At 43.2% G+C, this 23,115-nt stretch overlaps 1 protein-coding gene across 8 annotated transcripts in view; it reads left to right on the top strand.

Moving 5' to 3' along the window:
- Nucleotides 1–23,115, top strand: part of NRCAM (neuronal cell adhesion molecule) — a 96,617-nt gene that overhangs the window by 27,318 nt on the left and 46,184 nt on the right. For all 8 annotated transcript variants that reach the window (XM_039343473.1, XM_039343472.1, XM_039343467.1 and 5 more), the window contains one exon: nt 22,707–22,877. In XM_039343473.1, coding sequence (XP_039199407.1) covers nt 22,707–22,877 — 171 coding nt within the window. The remainder of the gene's footprint in view (nt 1–22,706; nt 22,878–23,115) is intronic.

The following is a 23,115-nucleotide window of genomic DNA, read 5'->3' as shown; positions in this document are numbered from 1 at the left end:
ACCTCTCCTATAAGTCCTGAAAGCAGTGATCCCATAGGTGTCCCTTTAATTTGTTGGTAAATTTGTCCATAAAATTAGTAGTTACAGTAAGCAGATGTCAAACTTGAAGCTTGCTTTGCTGTTGCAACAATTATTGCTTCTTAGCTTGCCAATAAACCTGGGGGGAGTATGGGGAAATGGAATGCGACCTACAAAGATAAAGAAAGGACAATTCACCAGGGGCCTGACCCAACTCAGAGACATTTTCTCATAACAATATAATTGCACCTAATTGGGCAATGTGACCTGTTCATGGATGGGAGGGGAAATTCTATTCTTTTACTATAACGGTTTGGGCTGGGATTTGCCAGAGCTGGTTTTGCCTTGATATGTGCCGAAATGATGTACTCAATAAAGTTTTACATTAAAAGATCGGAATGTCTCGAAGGTATTGGTTCAGTTGGTCAGTCAGAATCTTGAAAGCAGAGGTTTATGAGATTTATAATCCTGGATGTTTTAATCTTCATATATTCGGTTAAGTCAGATTGCTGTGGAGCAACGTAATCATGGATTTTTTGACTAATTCTGGATCTATAGACGTGAACAGACCATGATTTTGGACTCATCTATAGTCACATTCCTGATTGTTTGAAGATACTATAGTGGAGAGTTAATGGACTGTTTGCTTCCTCTTTGAGGTGCCCAAGCTTTTTTGTTAATTCTTTGCAATGTTGTATGTAGGGGTCCCTGGTAGTGATACAATTGGACAGATGGGTATGCCAAGTTTGTGTATTCTGGGGCATTTGTGAAGTGTGAGAAGATAGGTCCGCTGCTTCTCATCTGCCACTGTTCTTCTTTGGTAATTTGGCCTTTTCTAGCGAGATCACTGAGGTTCTCTTGATCTGGTTGTCTAGTTTTTGTGTTTGGTTATTGTTGATTGGGATGTAGGTTTCTGTCAGAACCTGTTTATTTGGTAGGGGGGATTTTACTTGATGAGTTTGGGTCTTTTCCTTTTTCCCTCTGCAGGTTCTGCCATACTCCTGGGGGGAGGGGAAGGCCTTTGGGGAATTGCTATATATCTTGTCCTTTCACTTAGCTGCTATAATGTATCCTCTCTGCTTCCTCTATGTACTTGGTCTTTGAACTGATTTCCCCTTGATGTCAACCTGGGGTGAGAAAAGAATGCCTCCGGCCATCTGGCTTATCTCTCACTGCGGAAGAGAAGGTGAGAAGACCCAACAACTTTTTCACAACCTTGGGAACGGAGGAATTCCAAGCTCTTGCCAGCAAACTGATTTGGCCAGACAAAGTTCTGGTGCGACATTTCAAAGATGGGCTTAACAACAACCTGCATTATGCCTGCATTCCCCGGGGTGACCCTGACCTACTCTATGATTGGTACATCCTGTCTGAGGAGGTGGAGATCAATCGGGCCAGAAGGCAATGGCCTCTGGGGAGATCCTGGGGAAGATCTCCAGTGGAGGCACCCCGGGAACTGGCGAAACAGATTCCCACTACTCCCTGGTCAATGGGCTGCTTGAAATGTGGGAAGGATGGTCACTGTCCATCGAATGCTGCTCAAAGACTCCAGTTTGAAAGCTCGACTGAGCCGCAGGGGGGAAAATCTGGGAAACCCAGCTGAAGCTGAAGGAAATGGCAATAAAAAGCATGGAGGTTGTCAAGTTCCTAACCCCATCAAAACACGGGGGAAGAACTCCAACCCAGACCGGAGAACCCTCACAATCCTTGGAAGAGGACGAATCTCTGATAAGAGGACCCATCACATCCATCACCAGAACTGTAGAGCTGTTTAGCCCAGGGATGCCAGAAAAATTGCATTAAGAGCCCTGATAGACTCTGTGTGCACTCGCTGCCCGACTCTGATGGGGAACTTAGGAATCCTGGTGAAGAGACTGAAGAAGCCGATTTCATTCAGCCAATTAGATGGGTCCATTGCAGGGGAGATCCTGGCCACCCTCACCATGCAACCCATTCAGCTTACCATAGGGAACCACATAGAGACTCTAACATTTATGGTGCCCCTGGCATGAAATGCCCACTCATATTAGGCATGGCATGGTTAACAAAATGGAGCCTGAGGGTGGACTGGAGAATTAGAGAATTGAGATTCCCAAAGGGGGAAATTGATGCCCAGAAGGCAGCCCAGACCAAAAGGGGGGTGAAAACCCCAGAAAGTGCAGCAGCGGCAAGCGAGGGGGAGTTGGAAGGCATACCAGAGGAATATCGAGATCTAGCTGAAGTATTCAGTGAAGAAAGGACTGACGAATTACCCCCTCACCAACCCACAGACTGTGCTATTGAAATACTCCTGGGGGCAAAGTTACCTAAACCAAAATTATCCTCCATGACCCTGTGGGAGTTAGAGGAATTACAAAAATGTATAGAGAAAAATTTAGCAAGGGTTTTCATCCAGCCAGCAAAGTCAAAAACAGCAGCCCCTATGCTATTTCATGAAAAGAAGGATAGGTTTCTTCGCCTCTGTGTGGATTATAGATCTCTCAATGCAGTGAGTGAGAGTAACCTCTACTCCCTCCCTCTGATGAAGGACATGCTGGCACATTTGTCTAAAGGGAAGAGGTGGCGCAGCAGTTAGAGTGCAGTACTGCAGGCCACTTTAGCTGACTGTGTTCAGCAGGTCAGCGGTTCAAATCTCACCGGCTCAAGGTTGACTCAGCCTTCCATCCTTCCGGGGTAGGTAAAATGAGGACCCAGATTGTTGGGGGCAATGTAAATATATATATACATTGCTTACTGGTGTACACCGCTTAGAGAGTGCTTGCACTTAAAGCGGTATATAAGTCTCATAAATAAATAAATAAATAAATCTTTCCAAAGTTGTACTTGAGAGAGGCATATTACAGAGTCAGAATTAAAAAGGGGGGCAAATGGAAAACTGCATTCAATTGTCTCTTAGGGTGCTTCCAATTCAGAGTCCTGCCATTTGGGCTTCAGGGAGCACCCGCAGTGTCCATGCAATTGATAAATGAAATTTCCTAGCAGACACACTGTCATGGTTACTGCAATACAACAGCACCAAATCAGAGATAACAAATCCACTCATGCCATCAAAGCAATTAGTGGCACCAATCACCACTCGAGTGCAAGCCAAAACTCCAAAGACTCTAATAAGCCAAGCTGGAGAGGAATTCAGGAAAGTGCTAGAAAAAGACAAATGGTTTCTAAGCCACAAAAATTTATGCACCATGAATGATGGACTACCATGGGTGGGAGGGAAGCGCTACATTCCAAAAAGCCAAAGACTGATATTCACGCAGTTTTGCCATGACTCCAAATCCGCTGGGCATTTTGAGTTCGTGAATACCCTCCTTTTAGTGAAATGGCAATTTTGGTGGCCGTCGATAAAAAAAGACATTGAAAGCTATGTGGCTAGCTGCCCAATATGTGCAACAGCCAAAAAGAGACAGGGGAAAACCCCAGGACTGTTACAAACAGTAGTTACCCCATCCGCCCCCTGGAGGAAGATTTCTATGGAATACACAATGATTTGGGTTGTAACGGGCTTATTTTCTAAACAAGTACATTTTATCCCATGCCAGAAAATCCCCACCGCAAAAACCTTAGCAAAGTTATTCATACAGCACATTTATTGACTACATTGAGCCCCACAATGGATCATATCTGATAGAGGGGTGCAATTCTCTTCAGAGTTCTGGAAGGCATTTCTAGAACTTTTGGAGACCACCCAAGGACTGTCATCTAGTCATCTTACTCAGACGAATGGTGGGACGGAACGTTCAAATGCAGTACTGGAGCAGTACTTAAGATGCTTTATAAACTATCAACAAGACAACCTGCTTCCGTTTGCAGAAGTCACTTATAATAATGCAGTACACTCAAGCACTGGCTACACTCCGTTCCAAGTAGCAATGGACAGAGTTTTAATCTGATGCCTGAACTACTCTCCACTGAACTAACTATCCCCTCCTTGAAGATCCAACAATGTTTTCACAACCTTGGGAATGGAGTCTTATCAGCCTCGTTCCCACAGTGGACTTAACACCTGAGGATTGGTCCATTTGAACTGACCGGATGAACTATTGGGGTGGGGTTTGCTTTTTGCTCCTTTAACCTGTTGATTTGAGTGGGAAACCCTCAGATCCTGCCTTCTATGTCAACTTCTCCTAATAAAAGTTCCTTTTGGGGTGAATCTGTTCCAAGAATTCTGCTTTCTTGGGAAGAAGTTTTGAAGTGGGTCCTTACAGTTTTTTTTGTCCTCCAGTATTTCTTTTGCTTTTTGTAGGTATTGTACTCTGTCCATAATAACTGTGGTTCAGCCTTTGTCTACAGGTAGGATGATGATGGTCTGATCCTTTTTTAGGTTTCTGAGGGCTGCTTTGTCTTCTGTTGTAAGTTGTCTTCTTCTGATATCTGGAATGATGCTTTGTCTAATGTTTTCTTGGACTTCTGTCGAAAGTTTAGTTATTTTAAATGCCCCTTCTATGGTTGCAAAAAATTCTAGGTGATTGGCACCACCTGTATTATAGTTGAATCCCTTTTGTAAGATCCTGTGTTCTGCAGTGGATAGTGGGTGGCTGGACATGTTGACCACCCATTCAGGCTCTAGTGTTTCTTTGGTTCTGGAATTGAGTTTAAGGAGTTTGCTTTGCAGTTTGTTTTTTTCTTTTCCCAGCATGTCTGTGGGATGTTTTCATGATGGTAGTGGCCAGACTCCTCATGTGCTCTGGTGTGATGGTCTGTTCCATCTGTTCTTTGATGTTTGCTATGGTGTGCAGATATTTGTTTAATCTGAAATGTGCATCTGTGATCATGAGTCATATCATTTTTCGCCCACTTTCTTGGGCTATTTTCCATCCAGCTGTGCAGTTGATTGGAAGCTTGTACCTGACACTGGTACAAGCTATGACACTGCTGTCATAGACATTCATGCAGGAAGAAAAGTTGTTCTTTGGTGGAAGTGTGCTTGCGGACAAATTATTCCCATTTGCAAGCTGTCTGAAGCGTTTGACGCTCATATGTAGTACTAACAAAAGAGAATATTTGTAGCTTGGGCTTGACATATGGGTCCTTGGTGCTCTCTTAGCTTGTGAACCCCCCCCCTTCCAACAGAATGGCAGGTCACAAAGAAGGTTTACAAATTCAACAATATACAAAGGGAAAGAATATATACGGAACCTGTAAAAAATGGGTAATCCACCTGCAAAAGACATAAAAAGGAAGGGGAAGAAAACAAATAAAATACGACATTAATCAGGCTTATCAGGGTACTTAGTAACTTAGAAGCCCTAACATGCTTTTTGTATACCCATTCATTCTGAGAAGAGGGAAGATTTTTCCAAGCTACTAAATATTGAGTAGAGCCATGGTGTTTGCGGGAATCGAGGATGTCCCACACTTCAAAGTGTTGTTCCCTCTCTACCCATACCAGTGTAGATACTGGAGGGGCCAAGGGTCTAAGATTTGAAGTAATCTCAGGTTTGAGCAAATAACAATGAAAGACAGGATGGATTTGTCTTAGGCTCATAGGCAGCTCTAATTCCACAGTTACTGGATTGATAATGTGTTTAATGGGGAAAGGGCCAACAAACGTAGGACCAAGTTTCTTGGAAGGCTGCAAAGATTGCAAAGATTTGGTAGAAAGATAGATTCTGTCTCCAATTTTAAAAGGTTCCTGCTCCACCCTCTTTTTATCAGCCTGGGCTTTATAGGCTTCTTTGGCTTCATCTAGTGCTTTCCATACCACTGGCCAGGTATTTTGCAACTATTTGATCCATTCTTGCAAAGGTTCAAAGGTTCTTTAGCGGGCAGTTCCGGAATGGGGACAAATGTTTGGCCATAGGCAACCTGGAATGGGGTGTAATCAGTACTCGAGTGCATAGCATTATTATATGCGACTTCAGCAAATGGCAACAGATCAGTCCAATTATCTTGTTGATTGTTTATAAAGCATCTAAGGTATTGTTCTAGAACTGAGTTTAGTCTCTCTGTCCCCCATTTTTTTGAGGATGATGTCTAGATGATAACCCATGACGAACCCAAAAGGTCCAGAAAAGCTCTTCAGAACCTGGAAGTTAATTGAACCCCCATGTCCGAAATTATGCATTGTGGAGCCCCATGGAATCGACAGATATGCTACACAAAGAGCTTAGCTAATGTCTTGGCTGTTGGGATTTTTGGGCATGGGATGAAATGGTCTTGTCTAGAAAACAAGTCTGTAACAACCCAAATAACTGTATTCCCAGCGCTTTCAGGAAGCTCCACAATAAAGTCCATAGAGATCTCTCTCCAGGATGCTGAAGGGCTCGCCATTGGCTGTAAAAGTCCTGGCATTTTTCCTTGCTTTCGCTTAGCTGCAGCACATATGGGATAGCTCGCAACATAGTTTTCTATGTCCTTTTTCAAAGAAGGCCACCAAAACTGCCTTTTAAGCAGATGTAGGGTTTTGACGAACTCAAAATGTCCAGCAATTTTTGAATCATGCCCGGCTTGCATTACTCTCAGTCTTAGAGTTGCTGGAACATATATTTTCTCTCCAACCCAAGCCAGGTCGTCTTTAATTAAACACAAGTTCTAATGTCCTTGTAACCACTCATCAGTTTCCAGCGCTTTTTTGAACTCCTGGAACATTGTTTTGTCTATTGGCATTGTAGCACTGGTTTGTGCTCAGGTAGTGACAGGCACTGCTAATTGCTTGGGGATCAGGAATGGTTTAACTACTTCAAATTTTGCATTATTATATTGTGGCATCCTAGATAGGGCATCTGCTAGGAAATTCCTCTCCCCAGGGAGGTAATGGATAGTAAAATTAAATTGGTGGAAATGTTGAGAGCACCTTGCTTGTTTAGGTAACAACTTCTTAAGGGTTTTCATAGCTTCAAGGTTCTTATGATCCATCCACACTTGGAATGATATTTTACTCCCCTCTGGGAAATGCCTTCAGATCAAGAGCACCCATCGTACAGCGTAGGCTTCTTCCTCCCAGGCCACCCACCACTGTTCAGTTTCAGACAGTTTTTTACAAGTATAAGCACAAGGTTGTAGTTGGCCCTCTTCATTCCCCTGAAGCAGGACTGCCCCCACAGCCACGTCACTTGTGTCAGCCTGAATAACAAGCTTTCTCTGGATCCGGGTGCTTTAAAATCAGCTCCACAGAAAAAAGCCTCTAGTTTTTCAAATGTGGCTTGACACTCCCCCATCCATTTCAGTAGCTGACTGGGTTTCGGCTTGTCCCTACTATTGGTCTTTAACAGATTTGTAATGGGGAGTCCAATTTGCTCAAACAAGGATATGAAATGCCAGTAAAATTTTGCAAAGCCTAAAAAGCTTTGTAATTGTTTTCTTACAGAGCTCATACTTTCTTCAGGTCCATCTCCACACCCTCGTTGGAGATGCAGTAACCCAAATAATTGATGCAATCTTTGTGGAATTCACATTTTGAGAGTTTGGCATACAACTTAGCAGAGTGCAGTTTATTTAGTACTTGTCAGGACCCCAAAACCTTTGTGTTTTCCCTTGCATGTATATTCTACTTTTGGGGCCTGCCATTCTGCTGGGGGGAGAGGGAGCTTGGGATAACTTTCACTTTCTACTTTCCTTCTCCTGCCTCTATCCTTGAGAAAGGAATGCATCTCCCTTATCAGGGAGACGGTTACAGAAAAACGAAAGCTGGAGAAGACCTTGAGATGCACGTCAACTGTGCCAGTTACCCACACATCATACCACCTGTGGATTGGCTGAATTTCAAATGGACATTATGACTTTGGTGGGAGGAGGAATATTGCTTGCTTAACTATATCGTTTGTATGGGATTTTCCCCAGATCTTGCCTTGACTTCCCTACTGTCACTGACCCCTAATAAAAGTATCCTTTTGAGACAATGCCTGTTTCAAGAGTTCTGCTTTCTTGGGTGGTTAGTTGAAGTGGGTCCTTACAGTACTGCTCTAACTTATTTAACGTGGTCTGCCTTGGTTTCAGTGTAGATTAGGATGTCACAAGGTAAACTAAAACTCTTGTACAGGTGCTCACGAAGAACCTCATTAATTGCATAAACACAGCAGGGGCTCCCTGCAGTCCAGAAGTAACACCTTGAATTGAAAACAGCCCATGAGACAGTTGAACACAATCTTCCATTCATCCCCCTCCTGTATCCTTATTCGATAGTACGCCTCCCGCAAATAGAACTTACAGAATTTTTTTCCTTTCGACAGGTGCGCTAACATGTCTCTTATAAGGAGGAGGGGGTACATATTTTCCATGCATACCACATTCAGACCCCTACAATCCCCGCAGAGACAAAGTGACCTTCCTTTTCTCTGATTAGCATGGGGGATGTCACCCTGGGTCTGGCAGGCTGAATGAAACCCTGTGCCAAATTTTTGTCAATGAACTTGCAAAGTTTGCACAGTTCTCTAGGGGTTATGGAGTACATCTTTGGTTTTGAGAGCTTTGCCCTAGGGATAATTTCAGTGGCACAGTCCGTGGGTCAGTGGGGCAGAAACTCATCCGATCTTTGCTCACTAACATTTGGCTAGGTTCCAGTGGAAAGCTCTGTAATTCTTGCTTGCTTAGGGCGAAGGCTAATTCGCAACCTAGGCCATGCCTCCCATGCTTTTCTTTGGAGGAAGAAGGGGCCCCTTTTTTAGGAATTTCAAGTGCCCCTCCCTCCAATCAACTATGGGGTTTCATTTCTTTAACAACATTAAGCCCAATACTAACAGCCACTCCATGCCAGGAGCCACAACAAATGTTAAAGTCTCTGAGTGGTCTCCCATGGCAATCTGCAGGGGCCTGGTGGCAAAACTAGCAGGGACCCTTCCTGTGATGGACCCATCGAGTTGGCAAAAAGTGATTGGGGTCTTAAGTCTCCTAAGGGTTACTCCCATTTCCCCCACCAGCTTTGGGCTGATTAAGCAGTGGGTGCAACCCGAATGTAGCAAAGCTGCTAATTTTACTCTTTTCCCAATTTCCAGTATGGACAGTTCTAGGGGCACAGTTATGGGGTTGATCGGCCCACTTACCAAATGATCATTCTCATAGTCACTCTCTGCCATTTCTGAGTCATCGTTTGGAGGAGCCGGAGCTTGACCCTTCACCCCGCGGTCCCGGGGAAACTCTATGGACTCCTTGAATGCCATTGCTGGCTTTCTTGGGTGCGGTGTCACTTTTGCCAACCTGCCAGTGGATTGATGGTCTCCCCTCTTAATTGGTACCTTGCTAAGGCAGTCGACTGCTCAGTGCCTCTCTTTTCTGCACTTGAAGCATGTAGTAGAGCGGGATGTGGTCGGCAGTGGCAGGGCAGTTTCACTTCTCTTCAGTGGCTTGAAGATGAGTTTCACCAGGTGATGCTGGTGCTTGCGCTGATCTATTTCCACCTCTTTTGCTAAGAGGCACCAATCATACAATTGTCCTGGAGCTCTGCGGGCCACATAGACATTGTACAAGTCTTCATTCAGGCCATCCTGGAAACAACACACCAGGATGTCCTCTGGCCAATTTAAGTGGCTAACTCGGAATTCCTCTGTGTATTCTGCTACTGGTTGTTGCCCTTGCTTCAGCGTTTTTATTTGTTCACGGGCTTTCTTGTCTGCAAGGCGGTCTTCAAAGCGATGCCAGAGGGCTGCCATGAGCCGGTTAAAATTTCTTAGCCCTGGAGAGTTGCAGTTGTAGAAGGTCACCATCAATTCAGCAGCCATGTCTTGCAGCACTAGGATGACCACTCTGACTTTCTCCTCATCTGTAGGCAGTAGGAAGAACCTACTAGGGCTAGGAAGAACCTCAATCTCTTGGGATTTCCATTGAATTTCACCCCCAACAGAATTGGCTTCACCTCCATCAGTTGGGGTATGGCCCCTCTAGGTTTTTGGGGTGGTCGTGCACATTGTGCTGCTGCTGCAGGGGGGCCCAGCTACCGCCATTGCCTCGGGCACGGCTAGCTCTTCACCAGCTTCCTCCTCTGTTTCTTCCTCCGATTCCGATTGCTCTTTCAGCTGGGCTTTTAGTTCCTCGAAGGACTCTTGCACATATTCCATTGTGCTTTAAGATTGCTTTCATCATTTCCAAATGGGAGGGATAGGCTTTGGATGTTTCCTCTTTGCTTTCTTTTTCTTCCTTCTTGCGTGAAAGTTACTTTCTGAGTCTTTCCTTCCCAGTCCTCTTTTTTTCTGACCCTGAGTGACCACCTGGCTCAATCACCTTATGCCACGGGTTCCTCCACTCCCAGGTCCCTGGAAGTGCTTTCCCCGAGGTCTGCCAGAACAATATCTCCGCTCCATCTCTCACCCTTTTCCATTTTGCCGGTAGGAAGGGGCACGTCAGTTGCAACCCACCTTGGTAGGGCAGCTGTCTCTCTGGGCTGGGCACTATGCAGACTCACCTTATGTAAGGACCTACCTCACTAAGCCACCCAAGAAAGAAGAACTCTTGAAACAGGCATTGTCTCAAAAGGAATTTTTATTAGGGGCTAGTGACAGCAGGGATTCAAGGCGAGATCTGGGGAAAAACCCGTGAAAGCAATATAATAAAAGCAGCATTCAATACTCCTCCCCCCAGTGTGTCCCAGTGTTCATTTGAAATCCAGCCAATCCACAGTGGCATAGTATTTTGGTAACTGAGTTCTTTGGCACATTCATTCAAAGTCTCTCTTGCTTTCATTTCCTTCTGGCTCCAAGCGTAAATCGACTCTTAGATAAGAGTGAGACATTCCATCCCCTGGGGAAGGGTATCATAGCAGGACAGTGTAAAGCAATCCCAAAAGCTCCCCCTCCCAACAGAGTGGCAGGTCACAAAGGTTTACAAATTCAACAATATGCAAAAGGAAAGAATACATTTCTTTAGGGACCTGCTTGTTTTCTTGCAGACATTTCATTATCCAAAATAGATACCGGTAACATCATCAATGCTAGTAAGGAGTGTTGTTTGCTGTCAGTTTATATTCTGGTGGCTTGATTGTTTACAGTCAAGTAAATAATGCCCCAATCGAGAAGTTGCCAGAAAGCCAACAGTAAAGAGCCCAACCAAAGAAGACCACATCCCACCAACACTGACAGGGCAAGCTCTAGAATATAAACTGACAGCAAACAGCACTCCTTACTAGCACTGATGGTGTTATCTAGTTTGGGTAATGAAACATCTGCAAGAAAACAAGCTCAGAAAGCACCAAGGACCCCTCATGTCAATCCTGAGCTATAAATATTCTCCTTTATTAGTCATACAAATTCCAGAAAATTAGCTGTAGCCCAGAATACCTCTTACATATACCTTCAGGACCACTTATTCCCATCAGTATTGGCCAGATCAATTAGACCAGTGGTTCTCAACCTTTCTAATGCCGCGACCCCATAATACAGTTCCTCATGTTGTGGTGACCCCCAACCATAAAATTATTTTCGTTTCTATTTCATAACTGTAATTTTGCTACTGTTATGAATCGCAATGTAAATATCTGATATGCAGGATGTATTTGCATTGAACATAATTAAAGAATAGTGATTAATCACAAAAACAATATGTAATTATATATTGTTAAATATTTATTTTTAATTACAAAAAAATGAAATTTTGTCTTGAAATATGATGTAGCATGGGTAACAGTCTTAATATAACAATAGTAAACTACATTGCTACATTTTTCAACAGTATGCATAAAAAGCCAACATCAGTGTGAAGGTTGAGGTTGCCTATTTTTCACCAAATCAGAAATTCTCAGGGCAGTCTTTGCAAGAGCACACCGAAAATCATCTTCCACAACAAATCTATTTATGTATTTAGACTTGATAACCAACAAGCTGGAAAATCCTGTTTCACAAAGATATGTTGTTGGAAATGGAAGAAGAAGGTGCAACACAGTCTCAGACAGAACAGGATATGACTGCAAACATTTGATCCAGAATTTTGTAACATTGTGGAGAAATCAGTTCTCGCTGCATCGCTGTTAATAAGTTCAATGAACTCCTCTTGTGCTGTCTCAGGAACATTTTCAACGTTGACTGTGAATGGGCTTCTGGCAAGTGCAAATGAGGTGTCAGGTAGATTTGGAAAGTATGATGAGGTTTCATCTGCAAGCATACGCAGGTGTTCTTTAACAGAATTTATCAACCTAATCCTGTTGTCTGGTGCAATGTCATGTTCCTCAAAGAAAGCAGATAAGGTAGGCAACATGTAAATTTTATTTTCATCTAATTTTTTTTTGCCAAAGCTGCAGTTTCATTTGGAATGATCGGATCTTTTCAGACAAATCAAGGCACGTTGCATTTGGTCCTTGCAGCGATAAATTTAACTCATTCAAGATGGCAAAGATGTCAACCAAGTAAGCTATTTTCTGCAGTTCACTGTTATCGCTGAAAAGAGCTTCAAACTGTGGTCCTGCTTTCTGAATAAAAAACGTTTTGAGTTCATCACGAAGCTCAAAAGCACGTTTTAAAACTTTTCCTTTCGACAACCATCTCACTTGAGTGTGAAATAGCAGAGCATTGTTTGGCACATCCAACTCATTGCACAGTTGTGAAAACAGTCGTGTGTGTAAGCTGCTTGCCTTTACAAAGTTGACACAATTTATGATGCTTTTCATTACTACTGTAATTCTTGTGGCAGCGTCTTTGTTGCTAATATTTGCTGATGAATCATACAGTGAGTTCCGATGACTTTTGGTGACTCATTCCGTACCAAACGTTGAAATCCAGATCTACATCCTAGCATAGCTGGAGCACCATCTGTGCAAACACCACAAACCTTTTCCCAAGATATGTTATGCTCTTTCAGAAATGAACCAACTGTGTCAAATACATCACATGCAGTAGTTGTTGTTTCAAGAGGTTTGCAAAACAGAAATTCGTCTTTAAAGTCGCCATCGTTAATATACCTCACGTAAACCAGTAACTGGGAACAGTTTGCAACGTCTGTAGATTCATCAAGCTGGATACTACATATTGGAAGTGGAGCAGATTTAATTTCTTGGATTACCTGATCAAGAATATCAGCAGACATGTCATCTATTCTTCTGCGGACAGTGTCATTGGACAAGGAAACTGCATTCAATTTCGTCACAAATTCGTCTCTGATCATAAGTCGAACAATGTCTTTGGCTGCTGGCAACAGTAACTCCTCAGCAATGGTGTGAGGTTTCATAGCTCTGGCTATTCTGAGTGCCACCAAATATGACGCTTCAACGGCTGCTACATTTTGTTTGTGGTACTTGCCACCAGTGTCAAGTCTGCCTTTCTTCAGTCCTTCAGCTTTGGATCTAAAATAGTTTGTATCCTTACCAGCATAGCTTGGATGCTTGCTCTCAAAATGGCATTTCAATTTGTTTGGCTTCATCAATTCTGCTGATAAAACTTCGGAACAAAGTACACACTGCGGTTTCTCGATTCCCGCTGTATATATTGACGTGAAGCCATATTGTAAGAAATCCTCACTATATTTCCTTTTCCTGATGTTCTTCGGATCCATTGTCTTGAATGGCTTGCTAGTGAAAATATGTAACAATAGCTTCAATAATACAAAACATGACACATGGCATAGTTCAGTCAAAACAGTTCATTAAAGTTTCCTATGGTTTACCATTCTTTGTGTTGTTCTATTTACAAACCCAGTGTTTCTCAACCTTGACAATTTTATGGCATGTGGACTTCAACTCCCAGAACTTCACAGCCAGCAATCATCAACTCCATGGGAGGAGTCTTACTCCTTTGGTGGAAAATCAACACTACTATCCTGGGAAGAAACCAGGCTCATGCAATTCAGATTTTTAGCCAGAGATCTGAGACCATGAGAAAACACAAGTCCATATTTAGGTGGCCACATAACTGAGTATTAATCATGATTTGGGAGCCCAAGATGCACCACCCAATCTCAGGGAGTGTAGGCAGAATCTGCCCAATATTTGCTGAAATACATTGCACTCAGATTTCATTCTGGGAATGAAATATTAAAAAGGAAAAGAGCAGAAGAAACCAACTTTTATTCTCCATTTTTAAACCATCTTCCTGGAAGTCATAACATGTAATAAAGCACTTCAACAAAGTGCTCTATTATTTGAGTAGGCAATCAATTAAGAAGTTGCACCATGTAAGGAAAGAAAAGAAAATTAAACAAAAGAAAAGAAAAGAAAAAGAAAAGGAAAGGGGACAAGAGGACAGGACAGGACAGGACAAGGAACAAGAGAAGAGGAAAGGAGAGGGGGAGGAGAGGAGAAGAAGAAAAAAGGAAAGAAAAAAGAAAAGAGGGGAGGGGAGGGGAGGGAAGGAGAGGAAAGAAAATAAGGGAAGAGGGGACAGGAGAGGGGGAGAAATGCTGTGCCGCTGCTGCATGTATTTTAATGCATGTTTACTCTGCCTTTAAATGTGGCACCAAAATTTACAGAAAGTTAGTAAATAACAAATAAGAACAGGCTGCTTTCATTTGAACCATAGATTATAGTGGGGACCTGGAGGGATTTTCTTTCAGTGAAGATGAAAGAAAGTATATGAAAGAGAGGGAATAAAAAGCAAAGCAGAAAGGAATAAAAAGAGTGAGAAATGGCATGGAGGTTATAGGTTTCGTGGATCAGAAATAAACAAAGCAAATCAGTTTTAAGAGAATAAATGGCAACAAATGAAAGATTCAAACTAGTTTTAAGGGAATAAAAGGAAATAAATGGAAGTATTAAACCACTTTAAACAATAAATGAAAGAATCAAAGCAGTTTATAAAAGGAAATAAATATCAGCAAACATGAATGCTTTAACCAAATTTTTGTAGCCCAAATGTGATAGCCTCCTCAGAGATTACATGCATATTTGTGCAGTTGTGCATTAGAATAACACAAAATGTTGGTTTCAAATAATTTTATTGTGCAATAAATGAATGAATAAATGAAGCAACTTTGATCAACCCCCCCCCAACCCTCCCATTTGCTAACAAAGTTAATAGCATGTGGGAGTCCACCCACCCTCCACTATCAGGTTGGCTTCTCTTAACCTGCCTAACCCACGGTCAAAAGCTGCAGCAGCTCCTCCTCCTCCTTCTTTCCCCTTCCCTGCCTCAACCAGGAGGAGGTGGGCAGCGCTTGGCACTGGAACCTTGGCTAAACTGACGGCTCTACTTCGCTGGAAGCAAAAGCATAGTAAAATAAGTGGGCTCGACCTCTCTAGGCACCAGGCTCCATGGCAATGTAGGTCTGCCCCCTTCTCTGGCTTCGGGGGTCTCTTTCTGAAGAGAGAGAGAGAAGCAGTGGAGAGGCGACCAGCTTGCTTATCGGAAGAGGACGGACGGACGGCAGGCAGCCAGCCCGGCTCGCTGGGCTGTCGAGTGTTGCCTGCAACATTCAGAAAGCTCTTCTTCCCCCACACACACCGCTTCTCCTTACTCCCTGCTCAGCTGAGGATGCGAGACTCCCGCCTGGTTGGCTGCCTGGCTCCAGTTTCCTTGTTCACCGCGACCCCTCGCCCCAGCCCACCGTGCCAGTTGCTGGGCTGGGTGGGGGGTTGCTGAACCCTTTGCATAGGGTGGCCGCTACTGCCTCCGGCCTTAGTCCGTCTCTCCGCTGCTGCGCCTGCTGCTGGGAAAAATGCCCCGGTAGGAGCTGCCTTTGCCCGAAGGCTGGGAGGAAGCTCGCAACTACGACATCGACCACGCCACCAAAACCACTAGCAGGGTTGACCCGCGGGACAGGTGAGGAAGGATGTACCGGAGGAGGCCGAGCCAGTCGGCTGGGGAGGAGCCTGCGCTCTAAGGGTGACAGGTGCCTGGAGCAGGTTTTTGGCCGCGGAAAGTACGTGGGCCCAGGAACGCGTGTGCGTATTTGTCCGCTCATCAGGTCTCTCTCTCCCTCCCCCTAGTATTGTTCCTGGCAGGTCAGGATGGTTTGAGAGCGATCTCTGAAGATTTGGGCCAGTATTAGGCAGGCGGAGAGGGCACAGGGCGGGCTGCACGAGGGGAAGCCAGCTGCAAATTTACGGGAAATGCCGGCAGCCGTGGGGTGTTTTCTAGCCACTGGGCCGGGCTCTTTGGCCTCAGCCTTCCCCGGTGGCCCCAGCTTGTCCACTGCGATCAGTGGCAGATGGAGAGGGCACGGGGCAGGCTGCACAAGGGGAGGCCGGCTGCAAATTTACGGGAAATGCCGGTGGCTGCGGGGTGTTTTCTAGCCACTGGGCTGGGCTCTTTGGCCTTGGCCTTCCCCGGTGGCCCCCAGCTTGTCTGCTGCGATCAGTGCCAGGCGGAGAGGGCGTGGGGTGAGCTGCACAAGGGGAGGCTGGCTGCAAAATTACGAGAAGTGCCTGTGGCCTCAGGGTGTTTTTTAGCCCCTGGGCTGGCTGCGAAATTGCAGGAAATGCAGGCAGGGTGTTCTGTGGCCGCTGGGGTGTCCGGTGGCCAAGCAGAGGAAGCTCAGCGGCAGAGACGAAACTTACCGCTTTTCTTATTCTCTCTCTTGCTTTCTGCTGCTTGTTCTCTCTCGCTTTCTGCCGCTTGTTCTCTGTCTCGCTTTCTGCCACATGCTCCGAAACCGAAACTTCCTTAGTTTATATAGAAAAGAGCTGCGCATGCACAAAGAGGAGGGAGGAGGAACCATCAGGAACGGCTCACAGCTAAGGAAAAGGGGGGGAAATGGTGGACTGCGTTGTTTGGCGACCCCCGTAAAGTGGTCGTTAGACCCCAAATGGGGTCGCGACCCACAGGTTGAGAACCGCTGAATTAGACATACCAAATTGAAATAGGTGCAGGTGCCATACTTGTGAGAAGTTTGGGAACTGAGATAAGATTGTGCTATTTTGTATTGTAGCACCAGTATTAAGGAACCACCTCCGCATGGCTCCTTTTTTGTTGGCCTTTTGGTAACTTGAATTATTTTGGAGAGCTTTCCCTTGACATGAATGTTATCATTGATAATTTTATTTATTTGCAATTTATATTGTACGGTCCTTATTCTTCTATTGTTTTTGCAGTTTTATCCTTTACAATGGATGATTTAGTTTATAAATGTTCAATGTAAATCTCCAAGAGACTTTTTTATCTTAGTAGCATAGAAATATTTTAAATACAAACATATATACATGCTGTGGGGATGAGTTTAAATCGTGCAATAGGACAAGCAACAAAAGTGCTGTGCAGTGCAAACTCTAGCCTTTTTGTATATGTTCTACACTGTTGGCAATACTTTTATCATGAAATCGTGATTCAAGTTTCATCATTCTGACAAAATGTAGATTGCTACCGAATATTGTGGTTCAACTAATTAGAAATGTATGGCTTTCATTGCAACCAGAAGCTTGTACCAGGTAATCTTTGGCCTAGCATGTTGTGTGTTAGATTTAATTTCCAACTTGGAGCAGTAGCTTGATAATCTGAAAATATAGGTAGTTCTTGACTTACTATCATAATGAAGCCTGCTCATTACAGTCATTAATCATGGTGGTCATAAAAGCAGGTCATTTTGTGACTGACCCAATTTTATAACTTTTTTTCTGGTAGCCATTAAGCAAATCACCATGGTTATTAAGTGAATCCACAATTGTTAAAAGAACCCATTGTTTACTATGGGATATTTTTGCCAAAAACAGGAAGTAAATACAGGTTTTGAGCAAAAAACATTATAAATTGTGGTCACCTGACCATGGGACACGGCAAACAGCTGTAAATGTAGACTGGTTGTTCTGTGCCTGAAATGGAGTCATGTGACCATGGAAGACAGCCATGAGAACTTCAGCAGAGTATTGTAAGTACCTTTGAAGTATCTGTTGTAACTTTGAATGGTCATTAAGCAACCTATTGTAAGTCAAGGAGTTCCTCTTTTGGGCCTTTTTTGTTAGTACTTAGCTGTGATCAAATCACTCTCTGGTTTGTCAGAGCTTAGTTGCCACCTTTAATCTCCACAGGTAGGAGAGTCAATTAGGTTGATGTTAACTATCCAGTATTTCTGAATGGATTCTGGGGTTTACCTTTGGAAGGTGACCAAAGCACTAGATAGGATTGCTTCCAAGCAGGCTCTCTCTGCTTACTGTTACTAGGTGGGTCAGGTATACTAGAGCAGGGCTTTTCAACCTGTGGTATGCATACCACCAGTGGTACGCGAGTACCTGGCTGGTGGTACAGGGTGAGTATCTCGGTTGCCTTCCTCCCCCCTTGCTCCGCTTCTGCCCTCGCTTGTGGAAAATATGCTGCCTGGTGGTGGCCTGCAAAAATCCTACAAAATGTGCCCTGGTGGGAATTGAGGCTCACGTTTGTTTTGCTGACCCTTCCCCATTTCCGCGACGGCCAGCCTGCCTGCCCGCCAGTCAGTTTCCCCTTCTGGGCTGGGAGAAGTGCACAGCTTTGCCTGTATTGCGGGCTTAAAGTCTGAAATAGCCAGGCTCTTGGCTGACTGATCTCCTCCCCCCCCCCAATCTTTTCAGGTTTTTTTTTAACTCACTGCTTTAAAGGCAGTGCAAAGGCAAACTCCGGGAGGTGCGCACGAGGTGAGTGTCTCGGTTGCCTTCCTCCCCCCCACTCTGCTTTTTTTTTTGCCCTTTCCTCAACAGCCTTGAACGTGTGCTGAGGAGGAGCAGGAACGTCTGGCCCTTTTTCTCTCTGCTGCCACTGTTGCCACCAGTGGTTGAAACAACCGTTGCCCCCCCCTCCTCTGACTATGCTGCCGCTACCTGTTTTCCGCAAGCAAGTGAGCTGGGCAGGCGACACCGGCACTTGCAGCTTTTCTGCAGCACAGACCCGAGGGCTGCTTCATTCCCACTCGGCCTCTCATAGGACCCAGACTACCTGCACTGATGGGAAACGTGATGCTTCTTTTTCCACAGCAGTTGAATGCAGCTGTCGCTTGGTGGTAACTCTGCGAGATGCGCTTTTGCAGCGGGTTTCCCCTTCCATTAGTTATTGGAGGTTTGAAAGGCAAGCTGCTCCCAGACCGTAAAAGTAGAGGGTCCAAACAGCGAGAGTGACGCAGCTCTCCGACTCTCTGCTTCAGTTTCAAAAGTGGGGACTGGAGATTACTTTGCCCAAAAGGAAGGGTGACTTGGTGGCAATGCGGATTTGTCTCCCTTCCTTTGGAGAGAAAGAAAAGCATCGCTTCAGGTAGGTGCAAATGTAACTTAAGAACGGTAGCAATGCGGCCAGAAATGGGCATCTCTCGACAGCGCTGGGGAGAGCTATGGGAAGAATGATGTACACAGAGAGGATTGGGGAACCTGGTTCAAATACTGGGCCCCGGTAGGGAAAAAATGATTGGGAAAAGTAGCCGGTTCATAATGTACGTGCCTGAAAACGGGAGGTGAACCGGCGACATCCCCGCCCTGCCTGAACAGGACAATGGAAGGAAGGAACGAAGGAAGGAATGAAGGAAGGGACAATGAGAGGGAGGGAGGGAAGGAGGAAGGGACAAAGAGGTAGGTAAAGGAAGGAAAGAAAGAAGGAAGGGACAATGGGAGAGAGGGAGGGAAGGAAGGCACCCACCCCAGTCCCATCTCCCTGCACCAGAGACCCACAGATTCCCCCCCACAGGCACCACGCAACCTGAGTGATGAGCTGGCCACGCCCCCTGGCCATTGATCACATGACCCTGGGACACTGTGAATGTTATAAGTATGAATCAGTTGCCAAGCATCCGAATGTAAATCACATGACCCTGGGGATGCTGCAACAGTCATAAGTGTGAAAAAATGGTCATAATTAGATTTTTTCAGTGCCATTGTAACTTCGAACAGTCACTAAGTGAATTGTTGTAAGACGAGGACTATCTGTACTTTATCATTTTTTCCTTTTTGGGGGGGGGTCGCTAAGAGACTGGTGGTACTCTGATATTGCCTTATCCTAAAAGTGGTACAATGGGTGAAAAAGTTGAAAAGCCCTGTGCTAGAGCATTAGTGGAACAAAATCAGAAGTGAATTTGACATAATACAAGTAGTCTCCAACTGACAACAATTCATTTAGCAATCGTTTAAAGTTACAACAGCACTGAAAAAAAGTGACTTAAAACTGGCCCTCCTACTTATCACTGTTGCAGCATCCCCACAGTCATTGATCAATATTTGGATGCTTGGCAATCAGCAGATATTTATGATGGTTGCAGTGTCCCGAGGACATGTGATCATCATTTGCAACCTTCATAGTCAGCGTTTGACAAGCGAAGTCAGTGGGAAAAACAAGATTAACAACTGCATGATTCATTTTAGCGGTTTGCTTAACAACCATGGTTTAAAAAGATCATAAAATCGAGTGTGATTCACTTAACAACCACCTTGCTTAGCAAAGGAAATTCTGGGCTCAGTTATGGTCATAAATTAAGGACTACGTGTACAGCTATATACTTATAAATAAAACGGCACTATGGCAATTAAATACGGCAAGAAATATTCCTACTTCTGTATCCTTATTGCTTCATCTATTACTGCCCAACGATCTTGTTTAGATTGATCCACCTCTTATTAGCAGATGAGAATAAGTGCTTTGACTGTTTTGAGCACTGAAATTCACTGAAATCTCAATTCTGTGTAGTTAGAATCTGATGATCTATAAAATCTTGCAATATTATTTGGGATTCATTTAATCTAGTGTATTCTAAGGAAGTGAATATGGTGCTGGAAAGCACAATTGTTACCATTTGTAAACTGGGGTCCTTCCTAATGTGGCTTTTTTGGAAGTGGAGGGTAAAGTTATATCGGCTGGATCTGGTTGTAAACCCTTTATTGGGAGGGGGTCTAATGCCACCTGTCTTGAAGGATGGACAGATGCACTTTATCTTAAAGATGTGCTATCAGGCCTTGACTGTCATAGAAAATTGCTATCCACAATTGCTATACATTCTTCCTTTGCCAAGGAGGGTAGACAAGATTGCAGTTCTTCAGTTGGAAAGTATCCTGGATAAAGCAGATTATATGCATTCTTTTCAGCTAGGATTCAGACCTGGCCATGGGTCAGAAAAAATGTCAGTCACGATGGATGATCTGAGACAGGACAGTGGTGAGGTGAAAACTCTCACCTGGTCCTACATTTAAGAGTAATGTTTTGACCATAGTATCCATCTGTGCTACTGTACTGTCAAGGCTGGGATTGGGAGGCATTATTTTACAGTAATTCTAATCTTCCCTAAATGGTCAATTTCTCAGATGGAGGAGACAAATGCTGACATTTATGCAATAATTTTGTGTTAATATATCACTTATGTACTTGCTCAAATGTCATGGTATCATATATGTGCACCATATGTGTGATAATAACACATCATATTTTGAAGTCATAATGAAATGTTACAATGTTTCTGTTTGTAACTAACAAGGTTAATTGGGGAAACAAAGCCGCTGTTTTCATAATGGATGCAATTGTGATTTCCCCAGATTTCTGTCTCCTATCTTAATATGTTCCATATTGTTTTTCTAACTAATATAATTAACAAGTCTATATTAAATTTATAATATTTTTTTAGGAGACAGCTCCTGTCATAGTGAAAATTTAAATTTGGCATAATGATTATGATGTGGTATTTTTATCTCTATTTCCCAGTATAACAAGCAGAAATAATAATAACAACAACAACAATACTAATAATGTTGGAAGGGACCTTGGAGGTCATCTAGTCCAACCCCCTGCTCAGGCAGGAAACCCTATACCAGGGGTGTCAAACTGCTGGCCCGCGGGCCGGTTTCATCATACCGGAGCTGCGCCCACCCCATTGCTGGCAATGGCAAAAAAGCTCCGATACGTCGCGTGACGTCAAGTGACATCACGAGTTTGACATGCCTACCCTATACCATTTCAAACAAATGGTTGTCCAGTCTCTTCTTAAAAACTTCCAGTGTTGGAGCATTCACAACCTCTGGAGGCAGGTTGTTTCACTGATTAATTGTTCTGTCAGGAAGTTTCTCCTTAGTTCTAGGTTGCTCATTGAGCTTTATTGAAGACAAGGATAGAATTAAACTGGATGCTACAAATTGATTGATTTGTTCGAGGGAGAGGGTTGTAAATGTTTAATAAATCAATAGGCTTATTGGAGTTTATCAATTTTTATTATGTAGATTTATATTAGAAAGCAATCTTATATTTTCCTTTTTGTGTGACAAGAAATGCATAATATGTTTGAACTGTTTCAGACTATGGCTTATGCTATAATTCCAAGTAATTATTTAAATATTTAAAACTGGACTTATCCAATTACTAAAATCTTAGTGGTTCTTTTCTTAGGAATGATGCTTAGATAATAGATTTCCAAGAAATGTTTGCTTGTACTGTTTTAAATACATTTCATATCTTTATTTTTGTCTAATTGTTAATAGTAATTGTAATGTGATTAGTGGAGAATGCTTTCATAGGTTATCTACAGTTATATATTTTTTTTATAATTTCTGTTGTTGAACATGGCCTAATGTTATATTATTGTAATTAATATTCTTTATTTATTAGAATGTATTGCTTCCTTTTAACAGTCTGTCCTACTTTAGGTATTGTAATTATATTTTCAATTTTGAATATATAATAAATATCCTGAAAATAATAAAGTATGTGTCCCGTGTATGGAATGAGCTAAACAAACTATAGTATGAACCGGAACATAGTTCTGAAACTGCCATAGTAATAGAAGTTGTTGTAGAATATATCAGTTAAGCAAAACTTCTCTTAAAAGTAAAAATCCCTTCAAGTTGAACTGGATTCCTTGTGGCTATAAAACAGATGTGGCTTGTCAGAAGAAAATGTTGATAACTTACTTATATGCTTAAAATAATTCTATAATGTGAGCTGGCACTACAGATGTTTCATTTCTTATTTTTATAGCTTTTCAAAAGCTGCCTCAAAATAATAGAGTTTCACAAAGTCTAAATGGAGATCTTTATTTTTCTAATATAATACAAGAAGATAGCCGTGAAGATTATATATGTTATGCAAGATTTAACCACACTCAAACTATTCAACAGAAGCAACCTATTTCATTAAAAGTTGAACCAGGTATGAATTTCTAAATTTCTTTGTAGACATTATATTTAGCCAAAACATAATTTATATTGGAGTAGTAGAAAACATTTTCTTGCAAAATTGTGTCTTCTTGGAACATATTGCAATGAAATATTTAGAGAGAAGTCAAAATAATTTGCAGTATATCTTTATTACAACACTATACAGGTAATCCCTGAGTTGTGAGCATTCCCCTAGCGAATGTTCAAAATTCTGCGATAAGCGCCCCCTA

The sequence above is a fragment of the Crotalus tigris genome, unplaced genomic scaffold (assembly GCF_016545835.1).
Source record: "Crotalus tigris isolate CLP2741 ecotype Arizona unplaced genomic scaffold, ASM1654583v1 scf7180000017855.1216408, whole genome shotgun sequence".
Taxonomy (NCBI): domain Eukaryota; kingdom Metazoa; phylum Chordata; class Lepidosauria; order Squamata; family Viperidae; genus Crotalus; species Crotalus tigris.
The sequence above is the reverse complement of the archived record's forward strand: the minus strand, read 5'-3'. Positions and strand labels throughout refer to the sequence as shown.